General features: G+C 43.0%; 1 protein-coding gene across 1 annotated transcript in view; it reads right to left on the bottom strand.

The window, feature by feature from the left end:
* Nucleotides 1–1,603: 1,603 nt before the first annotated feature.
* The window catches only part of NRIP3 (nuclear receptor interacting protein 3), a 32,232-nt gene continuing 15,536 nt past the window's right edge, over nt 1,604–18,299 (bottom strand). Inside the window, exons 2-7 of the mRNA XM_066619287.1 lie at nt 16,070–16,249; nt 15,060–15,142; nt 5,369–5,508; nt 4,071–4,123; nt 3,324–3,418; nt 1,604–1,874 (exon numbers count right to left, since the gene is read on the bottom strand). Of these exons, the coding sequence (XP_066475384.1) occupies nt 1,604–1,874; nt 3,324–3,418; nt 4,071–4,123; nt 5,369–5,508; nt 15,060–15,142; nt 16,070–16,249 (822 nt within the window). The remainder of the gene's footprint in view (nt 1,875–3,323; nt 3,419–4,070; nt 4,124–5,368; nt 5,509–15,059; nt 15,143–16,069; nt 16,250–18,299) is intronic.

Raw genomic sequence — 18,299 nt, 5'->3', positions numbered from 1 at the left:
ATGGGAAAGCGAGCCCTGTCAGGGTATGGGAGCCCACCACAAGGCTTTGTTCCAGGGCCAGCAAACCTGTCTCACCCCTAGTCTCTTTTGAAATACTGTATTTTGAAACATGAACAAGTATGAGTCAGGATCAAATTTTGAGAAGCTATGGTACAAACAGGTTAAGAAAAACTATTAAAAGATTTTACGGTATCAGGAAATTATGGATCTTGATTTCTTGGACACTTTTCTATACTAAATTAAATGAACTTTAAAGACTTAAATACTGGCATTAAACAGGTTATACCTTACTAGTCCATCAAAATGACATTGAAGGAAAATTTGTTTACAATTACAGTATCTTTCAGTATTTTATTTCCATTACAGTATTTTATTTCCATGACACACCCCCATAATGTAGTTTATGTGTATTGCTGAAGATGCAGAAAGAACCAGTAGTGTCATCCCAGATAGTATTGGGCCAATAGTATTGAGCCATAAGAATGTAAATTGCCATTATTTTAAGTGCAGGATTGAACAGGATGAGTTTGTTACAAATCTTGCATGCACTACCCCAGTGATGTTTTTTCTGTTTTGTTTATTTATTTGTTTGTTTTTTGTTGTTTCTTGCAGCAAAGTGAAAAGCTAATAAAACACTTACTTTAGACTGTGAGTTTTTAAAAGTCTGGCATGGTAGTCTGAAATGGTAGAACTAATGATGTCAAAATAAGAAATGGACAAAAAGAAAAAATTCATCAAAAACTGGGATGATGTATATTTGATACTGGAATAATGATAATGATTCAATAAAACTTTTTTCTTTACTGTAAATTATATGATTATTGTGATTATAACTTTTTAAAAATAATTTTTAACAATTTTTTATGCCCTGCAAAACCTGTAAAACAGAGACAACAGTAGAATGGGTAGACACATAATAAGCAGCAATGACCTTATCACACCACCTTCAACTCTCGGGGGGGGGGGAACTATTGTTTCCCTCCAATCTATGCAACTGTTTAAATGGATGACATTTCATCTTGAATAGGCCCTTTGTGTGCAACTGCCTTCAACCAAACCATCTGAAATTAGTATTTATAAATTGTTACCTATTAAAAATACATTCTTTAAAAATTTGCTACCCAGAGCCTTTCATTGCAGGTAAATACAATTAGTTCTAAAGGAAAAGTTACAAAAAGATCTTTCTGTTCAATCTTACAGGCGGCATTTCATTTGGTTCACTAATCCATTCATAACAACACAGAGGATTTCAACAGAGTCTGAAAAACAAACATACTTGGTTATTTGAAAAAGCCATGAAGAGGACAGGCCTCAGGCGTGCGCTGACAAGTCCATTATCCAGACTTCCGGCATGGTCAGTGAATGGATGATGGTGTCCTAAGCTCTCAGCCAATGCCTGTTCTTTCATTTAGCTAATAGTCTAGCAAGGGAGCTATCAACCACCCCAGCCTTTTCCTCCAGAGCAGACAGCACACACCTTTCATGCCTCAGAAGAGCTGAAAGAAGAAGAATAAAACAGTTCTCTCAACCCAAAGTTTTATTTGTGTGCGCACGTGCACCTGTAGTCTGCAAGTGTCATAGCAATGGCACATCCACATAGTGTTCACTTGGGGGTCTGGGTGTGCTCAAGCAACATATCCAACCCGCACACTCCAGAAATGCCAGAGGCTGCAGCCCAGACTGCTCCCCAGCCTGTTCGCTCTGCTGAGAGGGGCGATTGGAGGACCAGGGCAGGTCGTGCAGTCTGCCTGGCCAGCATAGGGTATCCTGGGGGGAAGAAAGGTACCTGCCTTTTCCAGGGACACTTCCCAGGCTTCCAGCTGTGTGCTACAGAACTGAACCAGGAGCGCAGGTGGCTGCCATGAGGATGTGCCCTAGGAAATAACTGTTTAGCAACCAAGGCACCTCACACATTTTTCCAACTGTGTGTAAGAGAGATTTCTCAACTAAAAGCTTTGATTTCATAGGATCCTGTAGATAGTATTTCTCTAATGAGCACCACATTAATTAAGATGGAGGGAGACAAAAAGACCTGGCGTACCTTAGAGCCTAACAAATTTATTGTCGCATAAAGAGCGTGGGAAGAGCGTATTTCTTCAGGTGCATAGCTTTATATCATCATCTCAATCGTCTCTTAAATTCCTTCCAGAAATATTATATTTCCCAGGGCACAGTATACAGTGTACTAAGAATCATGCAGCAACATGGTTCCCATGAACATTAAATATGCTGAATGGTATACCATTGTCTAATTTCCTTTCCCCTGCCTCCACCTTCTTGGAAACTTCCATGCCAATTCTGGACTAAAACACAGGGACACATGCCAAGCGTTCATTGAAAAGAGGTCACTCAAAGCAAAAGACTAAAAATCCACCCAAAGCCTGGAAAATCTAGGCATTGACTTTGAATAAGCCTAAATCTTTCAAACTATTTTACTCTCAAGTTTACATTGTTGGCTCTGGAATAGGTACGTAAAACGCTAATTTACATAATCACATTGGTATGGGACATATGTCAACTGAGTGAACTAGAAATGTGTATTTAGGGTTCAGTGAGACAGAGCCAGGTCTAGCCTAAGGCGGTTCCAGAGCAGGTAGCAGGTTGGTTGGAATGCCTGCCTGCCTCTGTTGCTGGTTTTAAAAGAGAAAAGGGGAGTGGAGCGGAAAAGAAAGTGAGGAAGAGAGAAAAGTGGTGGGCTGGAGCAGGAGGAGGACAGGCAGTGGCTGACCCACTGCCAGTTAAGGTGGTAGGCATTTGGTGTGCCGCTTCAGGCACCAAGAGAACTCTGGCCAGCCCTGGAGACAGAAACTTAAGAACATAAGAACAGCCCCACTGGATCAGGCCATAAGCCCATCTAGTCCAGCTTCCTGTATCTCACAGCGGCCCACCAAATGCCCCAGGGAGCACACCAGATAACAAGAGACCTCATCCTGGTGGTGAGGATATTAATATTAATAATATTAATATTATTCAAATAATACTTCAAATATTAATCACAAATACAGGAAACACAAACATGGGGTGAAACAATCACGAGTCCATAACTAGCTATGGAGTGAGTGCACTTCCTGTATTCATATTTCCTTAACACTGAAAGACACTTGCAGTACTGCAACTGTTCCACCACACATTCAACTCTTTCTCTTGCTCACCCAACCCACTTCTGGCTACTTTTGGTGGATATTGATAGGACATGGTGAACCATCAGGAGACCCTTCCATCACTCATCAATACCAACCCCAGCCAGGATCCCGTCCCCATCTCACTATGGTAATATAGTGATAGTTCTGTAAATATCTATTGTGTTAGCATTACATACTCACTTTTCTTCATGTGCAGAGCAGTTACTGACAAAAGGGATTTCTTCCTTTTCTGTCTTCCCCAGGACCAAGTGATGTTTCTCCATATTGATCACACACTAAAAGGAATAAATATACAGTTATGAAAAGAAAGAAGGTAAGAGATTAAGGGCCCAATCCTGTTCAGTGCACACCAGCTCACCACTGGTGCGCACTGTGGCCTTAGCTCCAGTGCTCTGCCGGTGCTAGCCCAGTGCTGGCTGGTGCTGGGCTAGCACTGATGGAGCACCAGAGCTCTGCCGCTTGGCAGTTGCATGGACTGCTGGACAGCGGAGAGGTTGGTGGAAGCGTGCGGGGAGGTGGAGGGAGGGCGGACAGGAGGTATGCCAGGAGGAGTGGGGTGAGAGGGAGGCTGCACCAGTGCAGCTTTGCTCCACCTGATCCAGAGCTTCTGTGTCGGGCTGGCCGCCCAACACGGAGGTTCTTCATTCTACGCTGACCTTTGAGTCAACATCGAATCGAATAGCCCCATTGCAGGGCTACTCGATTTACCCAGGGGAAGGGGGTGAAAGTCCCCTTCTCCCAAGGAGGAGGCAGCCGCTGTCTGGAGCGTGTTGGATGCAGTGGCAGCCATTTTCAGCACCGCTGCAGTCCTGCATGCTGGGCAGCTCAGGATTGGGCTGGCCAACATCTTAATAATAATAATAATAATAATAATAATAATAATAATAATAATAGGACACCAAAAAGGAGACAAGAAAACAGAGTTACCTTCAGTGATTTCAGTGTCTGTAATCCCAGAGAGAAATTTTTCTCATTGTCTTCTAAAAAGAAAAAAGCACATGATATTTAGATTCATTGTAGTCCGTTGTACCCCTAGGAAACGCAAAACGATGTAATTCCCCCCTTCTTGGAATCAAACGTCTTGCTTTATATAATTATTGATTCATTATGGCTACCATTACTTTTGTAACACGTGAAGTCCATTTTTGTAGTTCGGTTTTCCTAGCAGCAGGCTAACCTTACAGCATGACACAATGGCAGGCTTTTCCTTTTCCACTGTTAAAAGTGGAAAGAAAGCAGCAGTTCTTGTTAGAGTGGTTGCCTCTGGCAGTGCTGGTGGGCATTTTTCCCACAATGCCCTGGACATTGTATCATTCAGGGCACTATGGGAAAAAAGTTATCTGCTATCACAAAAAATATGACCATTCCCAATGGTGGTGAGCATTTTCCGCCACATGCCCAAGAACAGGGGTGGGCAAACATTTTGGCAGGAGGGCCACATCATCTCTCTGACACTGTGTTGGGGGCCAAGGGAAAAAAAAGAATTAATTTGCATTTCAAATTTGAATAAACTTACATAAATTTACATAAATGACTACATTAGAGATAGATTCATTATATGAATGAATGAATTTTACTGAGCTTATTTATAATGCACATGAGAACTATACAGGCATGTAGAACCACAAGAGAACTATGAACTGTTTGTCACTTGCCACTTGCACAGTGAAAACATACAGACCAAGCCAGAATCACTTGGAGTCATAAATTGTTCAGAGGAATTGGGGGGGGGCAGTTTAAAAGCCCAGGAAAAGCAGAAAACACATGGAGACTATAAAAGGGCTTGCTCTAACTCAGCTCACACCTCACGTCTGGCAGTTGTGATTGGCAGTCGCAGGCTAGCGTGGGCTCCAATAGTTTCTGATGGGCCAGAGGCCCACTGGAGACTGGGAGCTCACTGTGGGCCGAAGTGAGCATCCACGAGGGCTGCAAATGGCCTCTGGGCCAGCGTTTATACAATCCTGCCAAGAATGATGCAAGTTCCAAGGCCTGGGGAGGGGGGTACCATAGGCTGCCAACAGTGGCAGTCACCTAAAGGAGCTCTGTCATTCCTTTTCAATTTCAAAAAGGGTTGGGAAAGGCCACCACTCTTCCATGCTTCCATGCCCTTATATATGCTATTTGTTTCATTTGGGAAACTTTTCCTATTCAAATGGGCCCCATTTGTAACTATTTTTAAGTCATTGCCAAAAAGCTGACCATATGACATTTACATGAACACTCACCTATAACAACTGCAGAACAGTCCACATGGATAGTCCCCATTGTAAGAGGCAGATGTTCTATGTGGCCAATCACTTTCATATTGTGGGGCAATGAAATTTTCTCTCCTTCAGGCTTGTGGGATTTCATATGCTCCTTCAGCCTGCAGATGGAAAACAGCCACGTGGTTTAACAACAGGGGTTTGTTATAGGATGATAATACATTTGCTGTTCTGTATTATGACATTGTTGGTAAGCCATTCATGTTTATTCATATGTGTCCAATACATTGAAGTTAGCCTTTACAGATCAATGGGCATGTACAAAATAACACTTAAGTGCAACTTGCCAAGGTGGCTGTTCTGCAAGTGTTAATTGGTGCTAATAATGTTGCTGTAGTTATAAGATAATAAAAAGTAGCCATCACATAAGCACTCTTTTTTTTCTTGTAATTTAACCTTGACTGTCTCTATGAGCGAATCTTTAAATCATGTTGAATATATAAGATTTAGCTCCCACCACTGAAATCTGAAATGGTAACACTGCAAACCTGGGTCCTGCTAGTCTCCAGTAACACTGGAGACTAGCAACATAGTCCTATGCTCTGAACCCCTCCACCCTTAGGAAATCCAAGATGACTTAAACTAGAATAGCACAGAACCCAGTTTAGCAGGGATTCTAAATTATAGGTTACTTTGTTTAGTGAGCTCAGCTCTATAACTGACTGCAGTTGAATTATGATCAAAGCAATATTTTTTTGCTACATTTAAATCATAATACAAAAGTAGGACTTTTTCATGGACACCCCAAGGAGAGAGGCTATTCTAATTCATAATGATAACATGACAAATGAATCAGCAAACCGAAAGAGATTAAGGGCCCAATCCTATCCAAATTTCCAGCACTGGTGCAACCTCAATGCAGCCCCAAGGGAACAAATGTTCCCATCACAGGAAGCAGTGCATACCCCATTGGCACAGCAGCACCGGTACTGGAAAACTGGATAGGATTGGGCCCTACGGCTGCAATCCTAACCACACTTTCCTGAAAGTAAGCCTCGTTGAACAAAATAGGACTTACTTCTGAGTAGACCTGGTTTGGATTGCGCCCTAATGTATTATTAACAGTATTTAGCATAGGGGAAAGTTTGTGCAGGTGAAATGGAGGGGAACTCAGTTCTGATGCTGAAACTACCCAGGTTATGGAAGGGGAGAGTGTTTTAAAAATCTACCACATAAAGGGTGGTAGTTGCGATATGAACTTGTGATTTGAACATATCTTCAGACAGTGTTATCTGGGGATCCTAGTAGTGTACACAGTAGACCAGGGGTTCTTCACCTTCCTTGGGTCACAGAACCCTTTGAGAATCTGATGAAAATTATAGAGCCCCTCTCCAGAAATATGCATGCAAACACATACACATACACACAAACAGGTGTGTTGTTTTTTTTTGGCACCTGGTTCATGGACCCCTGAAACCCATCCATGAACCCCAGGTTAAGAACCCCTGCTAAATCTAAAAAGAGAAAACTGATTTGAAATGTTAGGAAGTGTGGGAAGTGGTATGTTCCGAATTTTGTGTGTGTTTGTTTGTGTCCATGACTTCTCAGCTACTTTCTTTGCAAGAAGGGAGGCACGGATGTTTTTGCTCAGTAACAGATTGTGCCAGCTTGCCTTGTGAGAAATCAGAACAAATTTGTAAGATATTTACTGGCAAGTCCTTCAGCTTTTATTAATACATTATGTTCTATTGCTATATCAAGTGCCATTTGTAGATGATATGTGCACTTTTAATTAGTGACCTATTTCCTCTTCTTTTACAACTGGGGAAATGGGGGTCCTACAGATTTCTCTGAAATCCAGCACCATCATCCAGCCACCCTCTAGGTGGTTCTCCTCTTAACCTACGTGACTGAGTCTTTCTCAAAATGTATCTCAAAATGCATAATCAAATGAGCTTGCATAGGTCACTCAATCTCCATTACAGGTCATGCCTTGTTATCCATGGGGGTTCCATTCCAGAATTCCAGAATTCCCAGTGGATTAAAAAAAAATAAAAATCAGTAGATACCAAATCAGTGGAGAAATAGCTTTAAAGATCCACTTCCAGCTTTCTTGCTCCTCCATTGTCACCCCAGAATACATTGGTATAGATGCTATACTGCATTCAGCCACTAGATGCGGTGAATAATGGAATGTAATTGAACAAAATTATAATTATTTAACAGCATTAAGATAGGAAATTGGATTTGGGCACTTTTTTTTCCTTGTCACAAGGCATTTAAAGATGGACCTCGATATCAGTGGTGACTCAAATCAGTGAATACCAAATCAGTGGATACCAAGATCACACCTGTATTTATTAAATTATTATTATCATGATTCATTTTCTGCCTTCTTACAAGGAGCCCAAGGCAGCACACACAAAACTGCATCAGTTTCAGGTGAGGTGGGTAAAGCTGAGAGATAGCAACTGGCCTGAGATCACTCAGTGAGTGTCATGGATGAACAGGGATTTGAATGGCTCTCTCCGGCTCTAGTCCAAACACTGTAACCACTCCACCATACTGGATATGAGGACATCAGTCTATCCTAATTTCTTGCCAATATGCATGACCAACAAGTAGAATGACAACATTGCTTGTGCATTTTGGACAATCAGCTTTTGACCACTGCCCTTGAGAAAAAGGCCTTTTCCAGGGCCATTTTCCATGCTTGTGGTCATGTCCTAATAATATCTAGCCAGAAGCAACAACTGCCATATGTGGACATACCTACAGACATATGTACGGTGATCAAAACACTTTTAGGGCGCAATCCTAACCCCTTATGTCAGTGCTTTCCAGCATTGGCATAGAGGCGCCAATGGGACAAGTGCTGCATCCTGCAGTTGGGTGTCACTCAAGGAGGCCTCCTCAAAGTAAGGGAATGTTTGTTCCTTTACCTCAGAGCTGCACTGCCCTTATGTCAGTGCTGGAAACATAAGGGGTTAGGATTGTGCCCTTAGACACATTTTTTGCCCAATTCTATCCTCCCTCCCCCTAACTTGTGCAAGCATGCTGAAAAGGCACACACTGTATCCAGCAGGGGGTAGGGGGCGGATTTAATATGGAAAGTTTATATGCCCAAGCAATCTTTAAAAAAATTAAAGTGTGCAAATGCTTGCCATACTAATAATGTAAATGTCTTAGGGCGCTGAAAGCAACCTTTTTCTGTTTTTTTGGCTTTTGTTCCCCTCCCATGAGAATCTACATTCATTTATGCTTCTTTTATGGTACTTTTCTACTGCTTTCCTTCTCTCCTTAGCACAATGAGTCATTGGCAACTGATTCATGACCTATGCAGAGATGAGCCAATGCTAAAGGCACTTTGATGCCAGCTTCTTCAAAGGATCCATTTTCTGATCTATTACATGGTTGAACAAAAACATGAGAAAAAGGCTCAGTTTCTCAGCTTCCATTTCCTTTCATCTTCTTCCAACAAGTCAAACATAACACAGTACCTACCCAATTCCCAGAGCTAAGATGCCCACAGCTCAACCGTTCTTTACAGTTTATGTAACATTTAAATATTATTTTATGCTAATCAGAAATGTGAATTTCGATAGCACCTCTCAGCACACAAGTCACACTGCAATTCCTTCATTTATATGAACTGTTTACATATGGCATTTTTGTTCTATCCTTCCTCCAAGTTGCTCTGAATATCATACGTGGTCCCTAATCAAGTACGTGCCTGACCCAGAGGTGGGAAAAACCTAGAGAAAAAGCAGTCCCTGTGGTACACAAATGAAGAACCACACTGTGACAGACAACTATGGTTTGAATGAACTCAAATGATTGAGCACATGATGCCCACTTGAAGCAAAACTAGAGAGATCCAAAATGAGAGGGCCATGTGCTATAGAATCATTAGGAAAATCATTAATTGAGATAACAGGTACGTAATTAAAACTGGGTCCTGGTCAGAATCCAATGAGAAGAGAACTCTTAGGGAAATGCTTGGAGGGAGGGAAGATGCACACATTCCATTATTGGGCATCTATCGCAACATCACAATCAGGAAAAAAGAGAGAAAACCATAGAACTAACCTCCAGCTGGTAAGCAGAAGCCAGGATTCTGAGTCAGAAGGAGGATTCCTCCCCAGCTACAACACATTTGTCAGCTGCGGACACACTGTTCAAGGAGAGTGGAGATGCATGATTGAGGGGTGTGTCAGTGGTGGGGGGGATGGGATGTGCTGGTGAAATCTCATTGGTGCTGTGCCTGGATACAGCACCCATAGACTGAGAACACCTGAGTAGAACAGAGTAATGCTGGGGAGTGAGTCGTGAGTCTGAGCACTGAGTCTGGAACAGAAGGTAGCCCGCTATGAAGTCTAAGAAGCTACTCTCCAGGTATGTTTCTACTGGTGGCAGCAGAAAGTGAGCACTTCCAGACAAGGCCATTTATTTATTTCAGCTTACACAGGTGCTAGTCTATTTCTCTGCTGATTGCACAATATTCAATCCCATGCAAAGTATATGCTTCTTCAGGGCCCAATCCTATCCAACATTCCAGCACCAATGCAGCTGCAAGGCAGCCCCAAGATAAGGGGACAAACATTCCCTTATCTTGAGGAGAGCTCCGTGACTGTCCCTCCATCCCAGGACGCAGTGCATGCCCCATTGGCATGGCTACGCTGGTTCTGAAAAGTTGGATAGGATTGGGCCCTCAGAAGGGATAGCTATGTTGAGGAAACTTCCTATATCCCCCTACCCTCTTAACTAGATGAAGAAGAGGTGCTCAATGCCAGGAGGAGCTGGGAACATCATCATCTACATCATCTACAGAAATCAGCACTGGCCTGGTGGACAGCCCCTCCCGCATGTTCCTAGAAACTGTAAGAATAGCATACCTTGAGGTGGAAGCCAGAAGAAACGATCAGCTCTTGAAAAGATCACCAATAGCAAAAGATCACCTAAGTCCTAAGAGTGGTATCTAAGTCCTAAAACTTGTGGTATCGCTTACAATTTTTTGTTCTAGGATTTTAAAATGTATACTGCTTTGAATGCCAAAGCTGAAAGGCAGCATGTAAATAAACAAGAGCTCCCCCAGCCATTGCTGCTATTGGAAAAATTCTGCATGAATGAAGTAAAGCTTATACATCATTTGTACATTTTATTTCATATTTGCTGAGAGGAACTAACTGCAGAAGAGACAGAAGCAAAGGCTTGTCAATGTCACTGTTGTGTGTAATCAACAGTGCACTGTGGTTAGAGCTAAGGCCTCTGTACCTAAAACGAAACTGACAATTTTTTTTTCATCTCTGCTGTCTCACAATACTTTCAGAGCAAAAATGAGGCGAAATTAACAAATGTTTTTCCAAAGTCATCTGATTCTGCCTTGATGCAGTTGGATTCAGTATGGTGTTAATTCTACAAATCTCATAGCAGAGAAATGACATTTTTAGAATTGGTAACAGTGGAAAGTCAATCAGTCAATGGAGGGAGGCAGAATGCCACATCACCATAAAGCATTAACCTGTTGAAACTGTAGCACTAAGTTCACATCAGGAAATTTTATGCTATCATCACAACAGAAGCCACCCCCCCCCCCCAAGAAAAAAAATCTGCATAACCACTCTAAAAACCAGATGACATCTGATGGAAATGAAAATGCAAGACTGTGAGAAACTTCACCTGGGTTTTCTGAAATAAATAAATGTGGGCTATCAACAGTGTTGGCACCAGGTTATTGGAGACCCTGGGGTAAAGCCTTGCACTGCACCCCCCCCAGTGTGTCCTCCACCCACCCACCCCCTGCTGAGCACTGAGCATGACTACTGCCTCAAGAACCACCAGGTAGTTCAGGGTCAGCCTGACTGAGTGAACCCTCTGATAAGCATGAGCTCTTGGCCAAGTAGGATCACACCCGGCCAAGCCACAGCCCTACTTCTAGATATCAGCAGCAGAGAAAATGGGTAGTATTGGGAACGCTCATGGTGAAAGATGATGATAAAACCTGCAAAAGTACAGGCAAGAGGAGCTACTTCTGCACATAACACATAATTAATCCATGAAATTTATTGCCACAAGAGGTTGTGATGGCTGTTAGGTAAGTAAGTTCATGGGACAGGTCTGTAGATGACTACTAGTCAAGGCGGTTATATGCTACTTTCAGGTTCAACAGCAGTATGCCTCAAAGGACAGCAACTATACCTTTCTCTCCTGCTTGTGGGCTTTCCAGAGGCAGCTGGAAGGCCATTGTGGAAACAGGATGCTGGACTAGGTGGCCCTTTGGCCTGACCTAACCGGAGGGCCGTTCTTACATTCTAGTTGTGACAAATGTCACAATCTGAATTTCTCATTTTATCAACAGGCTTAAGTCATTTTTTAAAACTTTTGTTAACTTGTTAACCTTTTATGTATTTATCCCTCTGCTAACAAATATGAGAAACAAGGGGTTCTGCACCAGGAAAATGATGACAAACCTCTTGACAAGCCTGCTTGCCTTTTAGTCATACAAAGCCAAAATTCATGTGGCGTTATATCAAGGAAGATCTCAGCTGGTAATCTAAATATTTCTCACTCTGTTGGCACAGAAGCTTGTTCTTTGCCACCCCAGTGGGTAGATAGTACTTCTGACTGAGATACATGGTCAAATGTTTGATCACCATATGGTAAGTACTAGACTCAATGTTCTTCTTCCGTCTGCTCCTCCTCCCCAAGAAATATAGGCTTGAATTTCCCTGGCACATAATCTCTCAACCTGAGCCTGCAAGGTTTTAAGTTAATTTCTAAAAACCAGAGGTATTGGGGCTCAAGCCTGTCTGACAGTCAGGCTGCACGTTTTTCTGTGGCAAAGTTCCTCATAGGGCCAGCTGACATTGGTATGGCACTCTTCATACTCAATGCTCAAAGATATTTTTCCATTACAGTTTCACATGTTCCAGGACCAAGCCTGATGTTGAAATAACCTCTGAGGTTAGCCTGAAGTGAAAATGGTTGGAAAGAGGAGTCCATAGCCATTAAAGAACTATTTGAAGGGAAGGGGGAAGCAAGAGGTTCACAAAATGACAATGCACGATTGCAATGATGTTAAGTTCTACTGCTATGTTTGCCAGTTTCCCTTAAATGCTGTTCTCACACCCGAATGATATCCACTGAGAGACTTTGGCCTCTAATGATGAAAGTTTACAAAAAATTAATTTTTTATCAAATCAATCAACACATTATAATTGAGCCAACAACTGTAACAATCACAAGAATTTGACAATGGTGGGGGGGGGGGGGAGAGAAGGAAGGCAAAATACAAACTAACCAGGGTAAAGACTCATCAATGACATCTGCCATCACCTTTACAAACAACAACATGAGTTGTAACAAACCGATATCTAATTTTAGCTGCTGAGACACCACGCAATGTCTTGGGGTAGGATTACCAACTGGCCAGGGGTGGGGTGGGTAAGTGGGGGGAACAGAACCCAGAGCTGGCCTGTTCTTGTGCTTTTAGCAGCAGCCTAATATGCAGGAATTAGCGGGTGAAGCTTTTCACAGCATGGAAAAAGACATGCTATCACCTGCTAACTGCTGAAGATCAAATGACGGGTAAAGGTACAGTTACAGGGGCCAGTTCAAAAGTTGGCCATCCTATCTCTTAATACCTGATTGATCATTACCTTGTAACAAGAAGGATAAATTACGTGGTACTGTATATTCCAAGATAAAATATATTCAGTCTTCCACATAGATGAATAGGGAGATTCTACGGGAGATGAATAAGGGGCTTGCAAATAGTCCTGTCTAGAATAAACAAAAACAGGCATGGCCTGCACTTATGCACTTATGCGTTAACTGCTTCTTGGTGTGCAGGACTCCTCTGGCGAAGCTTTTCACAGCAGAGAGATAAACATTCTCACTTGTGAATACCTGCAATAGCAGTTGCTATTAAAGGGGCAGTGCTAAGAACCAGCTGAAAAGTTACCAAAGCAACATGCCAACTACTGAATGAAAACTCCCTCCAGAACAGAGCTGTTGCTTCTCCCCCCCCCCCCCACAATTCTCCTTTACCTTGAAAAGCTGCACAGCAGGCAGAAATCCAACAGGTACAGCTTCCTTGCAGTGGGGAGAGAATGGCTTGCGGAAAATATGCCTGTGTCAGAGATGTTAAAAGTCTAGTGACCTTTTTTGGCACCCCTGCTCCCTAAATATACACACATGTTCCCATTGGAAGGGACTATGATGCCAGCTATCCTGCAGGACTTTGCAGCATAAATGAGTAAAATGTGTAATTATGGCTTTTCTGGGTAACAAGCATGGAAATTGCTCAGCAGTGATGACTCACTCATTAGCAGGTGCTGCTCTCCCCAGCCACTGAAAATCATAACACTGTGCAAGTAAGTAAAGGCAGACTTCTCGGAAAACTAGTATTTATTTACTCAGCAGTGTGTTGTGGTGCTTAGGAAGTAAATTGCCTCTGATTGCAGACCTGTGGTGAAATTATCTCAACACTTCAGTGCCTTCAGATTAAAAACATCACATGCTGTTTCAGGAATTCTGTCACATTCAAGCCAAGAAGTGAATGAATGAAGGGTTGAACTGGATGATCATGTGTGTATGACTGGCACAAAATCCTTCCTCAATGCACTAGGCTTGGAACCTTAATGGGGACAGCATAAGATCCCATAACGCTAGAAAGAGACTATATCAGGGAGCTGAAAATGGATTAAAAGAGGCACCGCTGCTTGGGGGGGTGTACGTTCATCCTACTCTTGATGCAGATAAAACAGATTTTTGTATTGTTTCAAAAACCAAAAAGCCTATTTGATCAGAGGTGACAGTGGGACAGAAGAAATGCAAGGGGGGGACCTTATGGAAAATGATTATTCTTTCAAACCACTTCCAACCCTCTTGCAACGCAATCCTATGCTCAGTTACCTGGGAGCATGTTCCACAGACAAAACTGGACTTTCTTCTAAGTGAAAATGCACAGGCTTGTTCTGTTTTTTATCTTGATTTTGAAATACGGCCTTTCCTCAGTCTTGATTATAGCAAGCCAAAGACAGAAATGGAAAGGGAACATGCCACAGTGCTCGAAAATTCCCCCGACATATAATTCAAATTGTACACTTAGAGCATAACTCTGTATTTCTTTCAGCTGACTCTCTGCATCTAGTTTTGCAACAAATTTTCAGCTGAGTTTGCAATCTGAAGTTGTTTTTCAGCTGTCACATGCAATCCCCGAGAACCACATCAGTGATCTGAAAGCACATCAGACATGGCATGAACATTTTGTGCTTGGGACTCCTGATGTCTTTTTTTAAAAAAAAACAGCCATAGAAGAATGTGATTTTGTTGAGGTCATGACCTGGAAAGGAGGGGGCATTAATGCTTTGCCCACGCAGCCGATTCCCTGGCTAAAATTGACTCCTCCTGCCGAAAGCTGCTATTATCTGTGCTGGAAACCCTTCAGACACAGTTTATTCCGTAGGTTTTCCCCTCCAGAGTTAACAACAACTTCAAGGAGGTTATTGGTCTGAGGTGTGACACAGCATGACTCTGATCCCCTATATCATGACTCTGATTCAAATCCCCCCCCCCCATGGCTGTTCATTGAAAAAGACATGAGACTGGAACACTCCTCTCTCATCAAGTCCTAAAGGTAGCTCCCAGACAGACAGAAATGGGTGGAAAGTTCTGCCATTTTTCTCTTCCTAGAAATAGCACTACTTACCCTAGTCTCTCCAAACACGCAGATGATATGATATTGCGCTGACATCCAGTATCCACCATAACTTGCAATTCTTTCCCAGCACACTGTTGGGACAAAACAGAATGTTTGAAAGACTCAGCACTGAAGGTAAGCAAAAAATTTGACCTGCATTTATGGTATAGAAGTCTGGAGACAAAGCAGCAGCTTCCCCCAAGCTGCCTGGAAGTCCTTTTCTATCATCAGGAGAAGTTTTTCAGTGTATCAGGGCTTTCTCCAAAGATTCAGCCTAAAACTTTCCAAGTGCACATGTATGTAATATGTTCATGATTTGTACTCCAGCGACCATAATGTGCCACCTGTGGTCCCATTTCTTACCTTGTTAAAGATGAAAAAATTCTCAAGTGCCCACAGTTTTTCTCCCTGTGAAGTGTCACAGGTGTGGTTCCCATGGGCACATTTACACCCAGAGAGGTGTCTGGCCCAACTCCTTGTGGGCCTTGCCTCTTCCCCCTCAGGAGTCATTTCATACCTGATCTTGCCCATCTTGGTAAATATTTTGTGATGCTATCCCCACAAGGTTTGTGGTGCCAACAAACTCCATAAGGTTGGTAACCCTAGATCTAAGCTAGGTTTTGAAGAATCTAGCAAGATCTTAGATAAGAGGGCACATAAGAGCTAAGAAGAGGACAGGAGTGTGTATTGGTCAAAACCTCTCTTTTAAAGAAAGAGAGAGGCCGAGAGACCTGAAAAAAAGAGTTATCAGAATCTAGGGGTGAAAACTTGGAAGGCTGTCCAAGTTACTCTCTGGGTAGATGTGAGATTCTGCTGCCTTGTGTAAGAGTGCCTGATATACGCTTACACCAATGGTTGTTTATTTGGAAATAAAGCAAATATTGCACAGTACTAAAAGTCTCAAGTGATTTTGCGTTCAACAGGGAACTGGATCTGGGTAGTGCTGCCCCTGGACTTTCTCCTGATTTGAGAACATGTGAAGCCTGGCTGCAACAATATCACAGACCAAGAAAGCATACCTGGCAGCAGACCAGTATGAAGTCTTCTTGCTCTGCTTTCTTGGAACTGTCCAGTTTCATTTGATTCAGCTTATTTGTCTGGGCTGAGAGGTCATTTTTCTGAGAGCCTGTTCCCCGGCTGTGGCGCACCTTTGACATGTTTGTCTCCATCAAGCGTCTTTGCAGGATGTTGTGTGGTTGCTTTAAAAAAAAAAAAAGATAAGAATACAGGTAATTCACAGTCAGACTGTTGTACGAGACAGCAATTTTCAATCTCAAAGCTCCATTATGGAAGCATTTGTGCCAAGCCAGAGTGGCACTGACATCAATGGTGCAAGTGGTTTGATGTCAGCATCTCTGAATCACAAATGATGTTTTGTACAGCAACTCTAGAGAGAAATAGCAACCATACTGACTTCCTGATCTACCACCCACCTGATCTACAATTATGGTTCTGTTTCTAAGACATTTTTTTCTTTAAAGTGCGGGTAGTTGGTGGACTCAATTCATGTCTCCATTTTGCCTTGCTGGAATGGTCATTGGCTTCAACATCAGTTTCACTTGCTGAAAATCCAGAACTCAGCTCAATTGGTTCCTGCCATAATCTGAGTTTATAGTGGGCAATAACTGACAGAACTGCAGTGCAAATCATAAAATGCTGTCTTCTACATATCTGTTATTAAAGGCACAGGAATGTCTCTCCCTCCTAGCCCAGAAACATCACACTGCCACCCAGCGGTGCGCCTTACCGCATGCACTCCCCTGGTGCTGGCCTCCCGGCGCTGGGTCTAGTGCCAACTGGTGCAGGGACAGAGCTGATGCTCCTTGCCCTCCCAGTGCTGTAAACATGCTTTATGACATGTTTATGGCACCCAGCGCAGGCGCTGGAGCTCAGAACCAGTGATGGGAGGGTATTAGATTAGGCCCTGAGTGGGTACTTCACCTCTGAAATGAACCCACAAGGCGAGATTATGAATTGGCAGGAAGAAGCCATGCCTGAAGGCCACACTTGGCAGCATTCACAGAGACCAATATATGTGCAGTATACCACATGCTTATTTTTTCCCCTCAAAGGAAAATATATTCTCTCTTTCCTGGCTCTATCAACGTTTTCCTCTTCCTGCCTTTAACTGGTTGATTCACACATCCAGTTTCTGCTGAGTGCCTCATTATAAAATGAAATGCATGTGCAAAAATAGCAAAACGAAGCATAGGGGAAAATGCCCAAAGTTTCTTGTAAACAAAGTTGCTTTCGCCTGAATAGTGAGCCTGTCCCTTCTCGATTTTGTTTTCTGCACTTCATACATACTCATGCTCCCATGCTCTCCCTCCCCCCCACTCTTTCTCTCACCGACCTCCACTATCTATTATGCCGTTTGATCTTCAGCTCTCTGTAGCTATCAGCCCATGCCAATCTGGATGCTTTATGTCTATAAAAGATAGTCATGTTTGCAAATGGGAGTAGCAAATGCTCCACAGCCATAGTTCAGTAGCATAAAGCTCAGATGGCTTTGGAAACGGGTCAGCTGCCATGCCAGTCAGATAGCTCCATCGCCATGGAAATCAAGGAAGGTCAGAGACCTTGCTTGGGATCTTGCCTCAAAACATCCTGCTGAATAGCACATTTAGAGTGATGGGCATGAACCAAACAGCACGGCAGTGTTCACAGTCACAGTCATAGTGTTCACTGTTCTGCAAACCATCCGGCAGACACATGAGCGTCTCTGCAGGAAAAGTCCTATTCATTATATGGATGTGGCTAGGCCGAATGTACCGCTAAGGACAAGGCTCTCCAGCCTTACGGTATTAACATCAGCTCATCACTTGTGCTGCCTCTTCCTACGTTATGGTCCTAATCAACAGGGAGCAAAAGGCTGCTGTGCACAGACTGTGCCTGACCATGCAAAACCTGATTCAGTAATCAAAGCTATGGCACTATGCATCCAATATGGAGGTAGCAGAGGTGTCTGAAAGCAGTTCCAAATCAAGGAGGAGTCCAACTTGGAGGGGGGGAGGACACTCTGTGCACTTTATGTTCCTCAGGAATGCTCTTACAGTACAATCCTATGCAGGGCTGTCCCATCCTTGAGGCCAACTGAAGTGATTGCATCAGGCAGCAGACTGTCAGAGAGCACCTATGTCCTTCTATCTGCTGGCCTCCACTGATCCTCCTCCTTCTTGAACTGGAAAAGGAGAAAGGGGACAAAGTGACAGTGTGAAGGAGAGAAGAGTAGCGCGCTACCTCAGAATG

This window comes from Tiliqua scincoides, chromosome 1 (assembly GCF_035046505.1).
Source record: "Tiliqua scincoides isolate rTilSci1 chromosome 1, rTilSci1.hap2, whole genome shotgun sequence".
NCBI lineage: Eukaryota > Metazoa > Chordata > Lepidosauria > Squamata > Scincidae > Tiliqua > Tiliqua scincoides.
This window is presented reverse-complemented; position numbering and strand designations above follow the sequence as displayed.